This window comes from Melozone crissalis, unplaced genomic scaffold, assembly GCF_028551555.1.
Source record: "Melozone crissalis strain CALT ecotype California unplaced genomic scaffold, PUWL_Pcris_2 ptg000042l_1, whole genome shotgun sequence".
In the NCBI taxonomy this organism is placed as follows: Eukaryota; Metazoa; Chordata; class Aves; order Passeriformes; family Passerellidae; genus Melozone; species Melozone crissalis.
In genome coordinates, this window is record NW_026535820.1 from 58,717,783 (window position 1) to 58,730,974 (window position 13,192).

A 13,192-nucleotide genomic window follows, 5' to 3' on the forward strand; every position below is an offset into this window, starting at 1 on the left:
TGCTCAACTCATTCTGTTCTTTTGATATCTTTCCTGGTGGATACGAAGCTTGCACTGTAGTCTAGATACAGTCTAAGGACTGGTGAATAGAAGGGAATCCTTCTATCAGTAGCAGAATCTCCTGGCTGTGTTTCTTTTTGTACCACCCGGGAGTCTGTTGTCCTTCCTTGCTGTCAGGGTACAGCACTGCCTTACATTTGGCAAGGAGTCCAGAAAGAGCAACACAGCCAGCTCTGCCACAAGCCCAGGATCCCCAGGCATGTCCTCTTTCTCTATGAAGTAGTTGAGCTGGGCAGAATTTGAAGATTTTAATGGGCCATTCTACAACCCCTGCTGCAGCAACCTTTGCTGCCATACATCCAGAAGTTCCTTGCACTCCATTGCAGCAGTTGTGTCTTCAGTGTGTGCTGAGCAATTCTCCAGCCATGTTCAGTGACTAAGAAGCATCAAACTTGGTGTATATGGTTCACAGCTCCAGTGTACTACTAACACTTCAGAAGAACCATATAGTAGCAAACCTGAGCAACAAATAAACATATATTTGTCTCATGAACACCCCAAAAGAAATACAGTAACTACAGATGTTAGCAAAATGATCTGTCTGGACAGAGTAAGGGATGGCCTGCTTGTCAGAATTCTGATGCGTAGCAAATATTGTGGCATCCACAACTGTCTTTTAAGTAATTTATTATCATCAGGAGTGGAGAGGTTGATGTCTTTTTTATCAACTCTAGCGTACAAGTTATTACACAGTGCTGAGTGGTCACATCCCCACTGGGAACCAACATCTTGCAAAATTGCTCATTATTCTCTTGAGCATGAAAAACCTCAGCCAGAGGAGATTAATCAGCCTTGCACACCTGGCTTCACACAGTTTGCTTCTTCTCAGTTATGAGTGCTTTGTGCAATGATTTAATACTCTGGTAATGTTTCACTGAGAAGAAACTTATCATAGATTCCTTGTTCTTATTTCCCCTGTCCAGCTTCTTACTCATCTACTGATGCCTATGTCTGATGTATATTCCATGGGGGAGACAGTAATTGTTACTAGCCCTGGTTCATAAATCATGTACATTGTGAAATTAAAACAAACAGAGGAAAGAACTGTAAAACTCAGTCACCTCACTCTTACATGCAGGGAGAAATTGTTCTGTCCCTTAGTGTAGATGATGGTAGCACAGTTCCCAACAGCATTCCCAGAGCCCATGGATTTGGGCAAGGACCCACTTGTTCAGCATAGTCACTGATCAGACCACACATTAAAACTTGCAATACCAAGGTCTCCATTACTGATGTCAATGAAGATACACAGTTACATTTCCCAGCAAATTGTACTCATTCTCCTTTTAACCATTTTATTTAAACAAAGTAGAATTCTCCTGCAGGTGGAGGACAGACAAGTAGATTTAATGCCTCTGGTCATTTCTAAGAGTCTGTTTTGGTATTAAGATCATATTCAGACAAGCTCAAGAACCTGGGTGTAACACAGTCAGCCTGAATGAGGACATTAAAAATAATGGGCACAATTTTTGGCAGGTGTCCAGTGGAGTCACTCAGCACTGATACCATTGAAAACATGTTAATGTGAAGCATTTCTTTAAATTTAAGTGGAAACTGAAGGCCCAAACCTTTGTTGTGTGGAGTCAAAACCAAAGTGTGTGCATCTGATTCATGCTGGAATGAATATGTGGCTACTCAGGATAATTAAGCTAGACTTGTGTTCCTGTACAATTCCAGAGCTGTAGTGCCTGTGCCACAACTCTACTGCATGAATACTTGCATGAGAAAAGAAATTTTCACTGTCTTTAGAAGAAGGAAGGAAGGATTCCTGTTTGCTTTATACCTGAACTACATTGCTCTGATCTTCAGGATCCCAAAAAGCAGAAAACACAAATGATACTTCCAGTTATTCTTTTGTCAAAAGACAGAGATGCCTGCAGTTGGGATCTCTTTGAATTCACCATTAAGGAGGGCTGCCACAGAGTGATGGGGCATCCAGGCACAGGCACTGTCAAATGAAGACTTTAATTGACATGCTGCAGAAAAGGATCTTAAACCAACCTGTATTTGTCAAAATGGAAGTGCAGATCTTAGTGTAGTCTTTGTAATTCAGGACAAGCTCTAGAAGTAAAATTGCCTGAAGCATAAATGTGTGAAAAAACCCACTTTTTTTACTACAAATCCCATAGGAGCTTTATTCTCAGGGCTCTATATAATTTACTCCTTACTCTTTCTGTTATTTACCTTTAATTGAAGAGTGTGTACTTTTATGCAGGATACACAAAGGAAATGTATGCAAATAACATATTTGTAAGAAAAACAAGGTGACTTGAAGACCTTTTGTGTGATTGAATAGAAAATCCTGAATGTGGTTTGTTTTTTTTTCTTTTACTGCTTTGGCAAACCCATGAGTTAAATTTCAGCCTTCATAGAGCCATCAGAAGAGACAACATATTAAGTGGATTTAATATTACATTGAAAGGCAGAAGACTTGGATTCTACTCTCTATAGCCCTTCCACTCTGCAATGTGGAAAGGCCGCTTTTTCTCCATACCCCTACAACATGGTGTAACCCCAGCCAGCAGCCAAGCCCCACTTAGTCCTTGACTCACTCCCCCACCAGTGGGGTCAGGGAGAGAATCAGAAGGGTAAAAGTATTAGGACCATATTCAGACAAGCTGATAAAATGAATGAGTTGAGAGAAAGACAGTTCAATAGGAAAAGCAAAAGCCATGCACACAAGCAAAGCGAAACAAGGAATGTGTTCACTGCTTCCCATGGGCAGGCCAGTGTTCAGCCATCTCCAGGAGGGCAGGGCCCCATCACATGTAATGGCTCCTTGGGAAGACAAACACTCCCCTTCCAAACATCTCCCCCCTTCCTCCTTCTTACCTTCACTATACATGCTGAGCATGATACCATATGGTCTGGAATATTCCTTTGGTCACTTAGGATTGCCTGTCCTGGCTTGCCATGCATCCCAGGTTTCCCTCCACTGTGTTGCAGTTCAAAAGGCAGAAAAGGCCTTGGCTCTGTGCAAGCCCTGCTCAGCAATAACAAAAACATCTCTATATTATCAACTTAAACTTTGTTCAGCACAAATACAAAACAACCCCATACCAGACACTGTGAAGAAAATTAACTCTATCCCCTCCAAAACCAGCACCCAGCATTTCATCTTTGCACTCCCTTGAACCCCTCTGTGTAGCAGCCTATAAACACTCTGGAGAGGGGGAAGGCTTACACTGTCAATGTGTTGCTCCTAGCATTGCAAAACCACTAATATCTTCCACTAATGCTGTGGAAGATGTGACTAGCACTAAAATAACTCAAGAGACATATCTGAACTTAGCTCATGGTCTTTTTTCACCTTGCAATCCATAATCATTTTCAAAAAGTGTTACTGCTTGCTAGTCCTAATATCAAACTTGTGTACCCTGGCTATTAGATATGGATAGAAGTCCAGGCAATACCCAGAACAAGCCAGGAAGAAGGAAAGAATGAAGGGAATGGGGGGAAAGGATAGTTTAAACCAAAAAGAACCAGTTTGTATAGTCTGGAGAAGGACTATGGAAATCTGATAGCATTCAGAATAGTGATGAACTTTGGAGAGCAGCATCTAACTCCCAAGCTTCTTCAGGTCAAAAGAGTCTGCAATTCTCTTATCATATTGTAGCAAGAGGAGTGGACAGAAGCAGCAAGAGACCAAAGGTCATACAAGCCTCACCCACAGAGCTACAGTGCGGAGACAAATGTGTGCAGTATTTCAGGCTGGAAAGGGCCTGGCCTTCCTCCTAGATACAAACTTAGAGTTGTTGCTCACAGTGTATATATTTTCTCTCTCTTTCACTTTTAGCATAGTTTGTGACTATTTTCCCCTTCCATCTTTCAACTACTAGCCCTCATGTTACTTCTTTTCCCTTCTGAGAATATTTCACAATGCAACTCCAAAAATCTCCATTCTGCAGTTGAGTTCTGGAAGAGAGGTTTGCTTGTGGACCTCTCACTGATTTCTCATTGAAGTCAGTGAAGTCTTTTCCTGTCTGATGAACTATGGGCTTCAGTGAATATTTTAAATAGAGTTAAAAAGGTGACATTCAGTGATTGAGTCCAGAGAAAAATGCCTGCCACTTCTGCAAAAGAATGCATTAATCCTAACAATCTAGTGCCCTTTAACTTTTCTCCTCATGTACCCTCCATTTTTCCAAACCTGTCCTGTTTAGTATATTCAAACCTTATTTCTTTTCTCTTTGGCCCTGTAATGTAATTTTTTACACCAGATGTTTTGCACATGTCAAAGCTGTAAGAAGTGTGACTTGTAGTAATTGTACTGCAGTGGCTGAGATGGATCAGAAATCCCTGAGCTTTTGCTCTGGCAGTGATGGTGGTGAGTCATCCTGTAACTTCAGACACTGAATTGCTCTCATCCTAATTGCTCTCCCCCTATTTGTGTGCCTGTTGAGTGGAAGAAGTTGCATCTACCTCACAGGGCTATTTTGGAGGATTAGGGCTTTAAAGTATGCCACAAGCCTTGTTAAGTATTGCTTAATGTGTTTATTAGGGGCATGCACAGCCCTGGGATGTTTTTTTGTGAGACTAAGGAATGCTGCAAAACAACAGTGTTTTTCTGGAGACCATGCTGAGCATACAATAGGAGTTGTCTGTCACAACAGGTGTGCACTCTCCTATGTTGAGTAGCAACCTCTGTACCTGCTCACCCAGGCAGATACTCTCATCTCCTTCTTACTGACATGAAAATGAACACCTGTGCTCTCTTTCTTTCTTTTAGATCCTGGCGCTCCTGTGAAACTGCCTTGTATGCCAGTTAAACTGTCACCTCCACTACCTCCAAAGAAAGTCATGATTTGCATGCCTTTAGGGGGGCCAGACCTCTCTCTCTCATCCTATTCCACGCAGAAGAGCTCCCAGCAGCCTTTGACCCAGCAGCATCACACTGTCCTGCCATCCCAGTTAGCAGCTCACCAGCACCAGCTCCAGTACGGCAGCCACAGCCAGCACCTTCCTTCTGGGTCCAGCACGTTGCCCATTCACCCTTCAGGGTGCCGCATGATCGAGGAACTGAACAAAACGCTAGCCATGACCATGCACAGGCTAGAAAGGTAATGGACCAACATTTTTAGCATTCCATACTGGTGTGCACTGATTCCTGCTAACTCGGCATTGAAGGCATCACTTGAGTTATGTTCCTAGGACTTGAATGAGGTGTCTCCTCTGGGGTCTAACAGCTTCAGGGCAGAGTCATTTCTGCAGAAACAGAGGCAGAGGAAGAGCCTTTCCAGACTTGTTTGACAAGTTTGCGGCTGAAAGGAAATAACGACCAAATTTCCTGAACACCATTGTCCCGTTCAAGGAAGTAGTTAATACAGCCAATGGAGATTTTAATAGGACATGCCTGGCTTGCAGTAGGTACTGCTGAGGCATAACTGCAGAGCTCCAGTTGTGTGGAGGATTGCTAAATGCAAGGAGAGCAGGATTCATAAAAGAGCAATTAGAATCTAGTGTGCCACTCCAGCAGGGTGTCTGATTAGTATTACCAATTTGCTCGAAACAATCTATGTGGACTTCCTACAAGTCACTTAGAAGGGTTTTAATACAGTATTTAGATTACTTAAATTAATTTAAATTCAATTATGTGTTTGATCTTAAAGTAAGTATTTAACTCATTCCACAACAGCTACCTTCTTAGCCATTTGCATCTGGCAAGAGGTAGAACATTTGATCAGAAATGCCTTACCCACCTTGGCGCTGTTTTTTGTTATTGTCACTTATGAGTATCTCTGAATGTTTCTCCAAGTAGTCTGAATAAGTGAAGCATGTTGTATAAATGCAAGCTTCCCTCATAGACTGCAACATCAGCAAGCTTTGGAAAATTTATTTCACCTTGCAGAGCAAAACTGAAAAAGTCCCAGAACAGGGAAGATGGATGAAAAATTACGTGTTTTATTTAGTACCAAGGACAGATTTGTAGCCACCTTGTTCTAGGACCATCAGATCATCCTGTTATACAGGAAGGCAAAATATTTGGTCTAAGAGAAAAAATGCTTAATTATTTACCCCAGTATTTCTGTCTGATAACTGATAACTACCTTCATTATATTCCATAGTCAGAAACAACTGGATTATTGATGGCAGTTTCTACTTACTGCCTGAAAAAGAGTCAGGAGACCAGAGGCTGTCTCACACTGCCAGTTTATTTTAGTGCCAGAATACTGACACATCTGTGATTACATCATGGGGCTAATATTTCTACAGTATGGGGGAGTTCTCAGCTGGGGAAAAACTACTAGGGCTATGAAGGAGATTCTTATTCCTGTCTGTGAAAGAGCTGTAGAGGTAGGATAGAAAGAGTATCCCCTACTGCCATACCCAGTGATTACTCGTTTACCTCTCACATTGCCTCCCCTACATTGTCCCCTACTGCCATACCCAGTGATTACCCGTTTACCTCTTACATTGCCGGTATGGCTGGCCTGCTGCCTCTACACCATCCCAAAATTCAATGCACCAAGCACAGTGCATAGCTGTTGTCTCCCCAAGGCTCCGTTGGGGCTGCCTGCCCATGCTGTCCCCAGCTTATGTTGGACGTCTTAATGTCTGGCTCACACTGTGTGCAGAAGGCCCTTTGTCATCCTGAGCCCAGTGACATCTCTCAGAGCATGACTTCACTGTGGCATCTGTTGCCCCACAGCAATGAATGCTCCAGTTTCTAGTCATCCATCATGTTTATGTCTACAAATACATTTAACTGATTTAAAGAAGGTGATGCTGTTTGGGTTTAACTATTAATTTGAAGCTGAAGCTCTGCTGCTTGTTAAAAATGGAATAAGCAAGCAATCATGTCCCAGTGTGAAGCAATTGTTTCCTTTTGCAATTAATAAGAAGAAAACAAGAAAAGGTTGGGTACTGATATTTCACATTTAAAATGAATATAAATCCTAGTTCAGGATATTGCAGGCAGATTTTTCATAGCCTTTTTTATGTTGATTAACTGTTAGTTAAATCATAGATTAACGTATTGAGTACTTTGTTTGTGATCCTTGTCAAAGCAAATCAATAACTTCTGCATTCACAAGGGAGAAAATAGGTCATGATCAGCAATTGTTATTTTTATAGTATATAGAGGTAAAAATATTTCAAACCATTTACAGTTCTGTGGAGCTGATCTTGCTCTTAAATTCTTCATTTGCTTTTTCCAAGCCAGACTGTGATCTAGATAGGTTTGCCGAGTTTGCTTGAAGATTTGTGTAGATTTTTTAAATGTATTTATTTAACTTGGGAGACAATTACTTGCACTGAATGCCCCTGTTTTCTACTATTTTGACACTATTTACTTTCCCTTATTGTAAAAATCTGCATTAAACTCCAGAGAAATAATACTGCAGTATTTGTCATTGCACACATCAGCCCAAAATTCTTGAGGGCCTGTTAAAATTGCAAAGATCCTAGATCTCCTTCCTCTGTTTGGAGCTTGGTAGTGTGCTCACATCTGTAGCCTGCAAAGGATAGGGAGTGACATCCTGCACTTTGCTGTTCCTTGCAAGTTAGCAAAGTACTGGGCCACTACTGTTGGGTCAACAAACCTGAGGAGATGAGAGAGCCTGCTAAGTCTCTGAGGCAGCTTCTGGTGAATACTAAGGGGTTTTTCCTTCTGATCTCAGACATTATCTCAAAAGTAACCTACAACTTTACAGAATAATTGCCATGGTGCTGCAGTAATAATGCTGCCAAGTCTGGTAATTTGGGGGATTTTTTAGAATAGTGTTTTGATTTTAATAAGAGATGATCATATAGACAAGCACAGATCAGCTTTCAGCTCTATTTTTTTTTTTTCCTTCCAGAATTTTTCCTTTTCTTCCTTGTACCTAGTTTCTTTGGTCCTGGTGCAGCGGAAGCTCCTCAAGGTCATTTAAGCTCTAATGATATTTGGTGAATCAGTTTCTATCAAATTCTCATTCTGTCCAGTAAATTTTTCTTATACCTTACAACTCTCCTGTTCACCAGGTGTCTGAGTGTGGACATGAACAAAAAATGAAAAGCTAAAACCTTCCTTTCCTCTAGCAATCTGGACTCTTTGCTTACACAGATAAGATCTCTGGAATTCAGGCAGTCTAACAACATCTGAAGAATGATAGTTGAAATCAGTGCTTTGCCAATGAGCCACAGGCTTGCCAGAGAAAAATGAGCTTTCCCTCTGTACAGACTTGGAAGCCAGATTTTTCTGTCTTTGACCTTGAGAAAGTTACTGAGTCTCTCTATCTCTATTTTCCCCTCTGCAGGAGTGATTGCATGTAACTACCTCACCTAGATCTAGTGTGTATTAATAAGTTAATGTCTTAAGGTACATTAAAAGGCATGCAATAGCTATTCAAGTCACAGTTATTCTTATGACTTAAAATGGGAGCTAATTCCTGGATTTTTTTATTAAATTTTATTACAGACATTATAGAACATTAAGTTCATTTGTGCACTTAACGCTTTTGATTGCAAACATTTTCTGGTACTCATAATGTCTATTCATAACCTATTCTCAGAAGGGCAATCTGCCCCTTGTCATAGTATGACTATTATGACATGTCATTTATGCTGCCAGTTGCCTCTATTTTCCCTGATAAATTACCGGTTTTATGGTAGATAAAGTTGAAACAGAGATATGTGTAATTTCCATGTAACCTTTTTTCTGCAGCCTCTGTTGCTAATTTGTGTCTTACTGCAAATGACTTTCCCCTTCAGTCCAAAGGGTGTTTGTCAAGCATAAGTAAAACTCTAGATTTGGACATCATTTTTTACCATTGCATTTTAGGAGTTGATGAAAATCTGGTAAGCCCTGCCACCAAAATACGCAGATTTCATCCTGCTAACCAAAATGAATTTGAGAAGAAAGATCATGCCTCAAAGCTGTGCATCACGAACAGTGGCTAAGGAAGCCTTAGAGACTCTCTTGTGACACTGAAATGTGTCTAATTTTGACTTAGTGAGGCAGTTTCTTCATCTGAAACAGCCTGATTTTCTGCCTTGCCTGTATAATTCTCAGCCTGTCTGGAAAGGTGACAATTAATTTCATTTACTCTGTGGGCTCGTGTACAGGAGCAGGCACAGATGAATCCAGGGCTCAGTTTGTTCAATGTACGTACTAAAGAGCTGTTAAGTGGCAATATCTCACTCCAGGCTAGAATTGCCTCTGTGGCAGAGCAGTGAAAAATCACTGTGTCCAAAAAGACTGTGTGTGAGACCAGTTCCTCTGGGACACCCAGCTCAGCCTCAGACTGTAGATTTATGAAATGAAATGCATTAGACATTACCACCAGTGTCTTGTAAATCTTACGAAACAGATTTGAGTCAGAAAACATTTATCTTCCATAAAACTTGTCAAGAGAATTGCATCTTGTCTAAACTTTAGCATCGCCTAAGGATAGAAATACTTAATATTTATAGCTCTGCCTTCTCTCTGACACACGTTCCTGTAGTAGAAACGTAAATACAGTGGTTTGAAGTTCTTTCAGACCTTTTGTTTTAACTGCTAAGTACATAAAAGTACTGTGGATCTGAAAACATTCTGATAAAAATGTAATCTTCTATTCCAAAATCAAAGGGCCTAGCATGATAGACAAGAAGTGTGCAGATTTTTCACACTAGATTTTACAGGAAGTATTTCACTTTTTTCTTTTTTTAAATTTTTTCTGTACCATGAGTCACTCATATGGTTAAAAGGTGGTTTTTCATTGAAGTATTTTCTCACTAAAACCATTGTAATCTATAGTGGTGTAACTTTTTTTTCTGTTTTGATTATGTACAGATGATGCAGCAGTTATTGCAAGTTCTTGTACTAGGGAGCTACAAATTGTTCACATCCACGAGTTAAGATATTCTTAAAACAAGTACCTGCTTAACTGTAGCTTTTTTCCCTGGTTTTGTTACAAAACAAAAAACTGGTTTAAAATGGGCTTTTTGAAACAATAGTGTGCTTTTGGTGAATAAAGCTAAAAAACTTTGTCGTGTAGTCACCTGACCATGTGGGAGTTTTGCTAATGACCCAGAGTCATTTATACACAATGGACATATCCTGTGACCTTGATTTGTCTTTTTTAAATATACTGCAGTACTGCATGTATTTCATAAGCACTTTGCTTAGACAGCTGACTTAGGCAAATTGCTGTGGAAAGGGCTGATTTTAATCAAGAACAACACAAAACACTAGGAAAAATGAGGGGCTTAAAATAGAAAGTAGTATTATCAAGAAAGTGGATGATTCAGAAAGCTTACAATGAGATGAGAAGCTGCCTATTTCTAGATCACTAGTTCAAATAAAAATCCTCTGTGGTAACTTGTAAATCTTGTTGCCATCCTATATCTGCTCAATAACCTAAATTGATGGATCACTTTGATATCTGCTACCCATAAGGGGACACACCCTTAAGGATGCATCTGTAAGCTACAACCATCTTCACAGAACAGGGAAGAACCAAATAGTCCTGGATGCTGAATTGCTTCTTGGTCCTTTCATTTGTACTTGCTCTCTGTGTATGTATTGTTTTTAAATTAAATTAATGATCCAGTGGTTGCATGGTGCAATTGGAAGGTTTTGGGTGTTTTTTAGCAATGTTAACAGAATTTCACAATATTATGGTTTCTCTCAGAAATTTGATTCCAGGCTTTTGAATTTCCTTCCTTTCCTCTTTAAAAGACTTACTCAAAAATTAACTTACAGAGAAAACAGATTTAATGAAGTTCATAATATAAAACTTCTGAAAGCATTTCAGTAAATTAAAAGTTAGTTCAAACTTTTTAAAGATTGTAGTGTGTTGATGTGTCAGTATAAGAATTCAGTTGATGGATTCTAAAACTGCATTTGGGATAAAATTTTTTTTGTGTCAAAATCATTGAAGTCCAATACAAAAATTTGCAAGCCAGTTCTTCATGAATCTCTCTTACTTTGTGATACAAAACATGGGCTATTACTAAGAAAAATGAGTTTTTCTCTTCAAGGAATCTAGTAAAGCTCTGTATCTCATTATTGGTTAGTCTGCAATAATACATGTTGGAATTAAAAAATTATTTATTTGAAGCTGAAGATGATGATAACAGCTTGTTGGTATGGTTTGTTCACAGGATCTGAAGCCTTTTCTTCTGTTTAATCCCTAAGCATATTTGGAGTAGTATTATATCCCTTGAACTGCATTTTTAAAAGACTCTCTGGAATGTTATCTGGAAGCCATTTAACAGTCCATTCTAACTTTTGGGTTAAAAGAAAGCAAAATGTTTCAAGTTGAAGATAGTAGATTCAGCAGATTTCTGTAGAAAATCTTTTAAAGAGAAGAATACATTTTATTCAAGATTCAGAACACCTGTGGTATTGATGGCACTCAATACTTGTCAGATCCAAGTTGGTGTGCCTCAAGGTCAACTTGGCCAGAACATCTGCTTTCACACCTATGTTCTTCTGAAAAGTAAAATGGGAGTTTCACATAGAGAGGGTGTCCCACAGGCAAATGTTGCCCATTTTTCATAGAGCTGTTGCATCTGCCAGGACTTCAGAGAGAGGGCAGTTACAGCTGTCTCACAATCCTGAGCTGCCACCATTTTTGCCTGCCCGTCCTTTCATTCTGATTTCATACTGGAAAAGCAGCATGAGCTATTTCAATAAAAACTGGTTGGGTTTCCCAACTTCTGCTCCTGACTTTTCTTTTCACTTTTTCTTTGACTTTGATCTTCACCTCTTCATGTTCCTGTTTCCCTACTTGATGTTATTTGGTAAAGGGCTTTGAATTCAACACATAAACAGGGCTAGATAGTAGCAGTCCTCACCACAGGTCTTCCTCTCATAAGATACTGAAAATAATCAATCACTCCTGTGACAAGAGAAATATGATGTTAGCGCCAATTCTGATTGATCTTCAACACCTGGCTGGATAAAAAGCTGAGGCATGAAAGGGATATCTTTATGTCCACCTCCCAGTATATAACTGTGCCATTAGCAAACGAACCCCCCAGGTTTTAGCTTCTTCCCTGGTTACTCTCACCTGCTCCCAAAGTCTCTTTTCTCCAAGCCCAGTTTCACAGGCTCGCTCCCCTGCACATCAGAGAGTTGAGCACTTGCCATCCCCTCAAGTCACTCATCACTAGTGCAAGCCACTAGTTTTCCCTCTGCCTTTCTACAATTTTCCCCTACAGTCCACCCTTCCTTCCTCCCACTCTTACTCCACCTGCTCCACTCAGGTGAGACATTTTCTCCTTGCTGCCTGCACACCAGCGGAAAGGTCACACAGACACCAGGCTGAAGGTGTGCTTACCACTGAGTAGCTGGTGCTTAGCACTCTGAGTAGCTGGTCCCTAAGAATTTGTAGCAGATCTTTAGTGCTTCTTCCTGGCTGACAGGATTTCTGCTTACTTGCTGTCCTAACTGTCCTTTTTAAGTGTTGTACCCTAAATCTAATAAGTACTCAGTTTAAACCCCTTAGATGTCTTGCTGGTCTTGAAAATCTTTCTGTTCTCATTTCTTCTCAAAAAGGGATGAAAGACCACTACTTTCCTGTATACAGTGAGAGAAGCAACTCTGCCCTTCATGGAGTTGTTTCCTTTAGTTTATTTATTTTCTTTTCTTTCCCAACAGCTCTGGTTTACACACAAGTGACAGTGTTACAAAAGCAGGACCTTCAGGCCTTCCAGACATGAGACAAGTGCCCACTGTTGTGATCGAATGCGATGACAATAAAGAAAATGTGCCTCATGAAACTGACTATGAAGATTCTTCCTGCCTTTATCCAAGGCAGGAAGAGGAAGAAGAGGAAGATGAGGAGGATAACTCATTATTTACAAGTAAGACTCATTCCATTTTTCCTTTCTCACTTACTTAATTTGTACCCTGAGCTCACAATACACAGAGGAAACATAAGGCCTGTGTATTTTCTTTCTTGGGTGTGGCTTTTTCATCTCTCAGGGCTTGACTACATGGAGATGCTAATCCAAAATAACAAACAGTATGAATTTATAGTGATTTCACTAATATTCATGAATCCCTGTCCCGGTAGTTCTCAGACTAAACTCAAATGACAGATTTGGGCTTATATTGGTTCAGTTACAAATTGGCTTTTGGATTCACTTTCCCAAATGCCCTTTGTGAAGAGAAGCCCTGCTTTTGGCTTAAGTCAAGATCATCTCAATAGTTGCTTCAGGA

General features: G+C 40.1%; 1 protein-coding gene across 7 annotated transcripts in view; it reads left to right on the plus strand.

Annotated features, from left to right (window-relative positions):
- The window catches only part of PHACTR1 (phosphatase and actin regulator 1), a 298,999-nt gene that overhangs the window by 238,761 nt on the left and 47,046 nt on the right, over positions 1-13,192 (plus strand). For all 7 annotated transcript variants that reach the window (XM_054285281.1, XM_054285283.1, XM_054285280.1 and 4 more), the window contains 2 exons: positions 4,790-5,120; positions 12,629-12,834. In XM_054285281.1, coding sequence (XP_054141256.1) covers positions 4,790-5,120; positions 12,629-12,834 — 537 coding nt within the window. The remainder of the gene's footprint in view (positions 1-4,789; positions 5,121-12,628; positions 12,835-13,192) is intronic.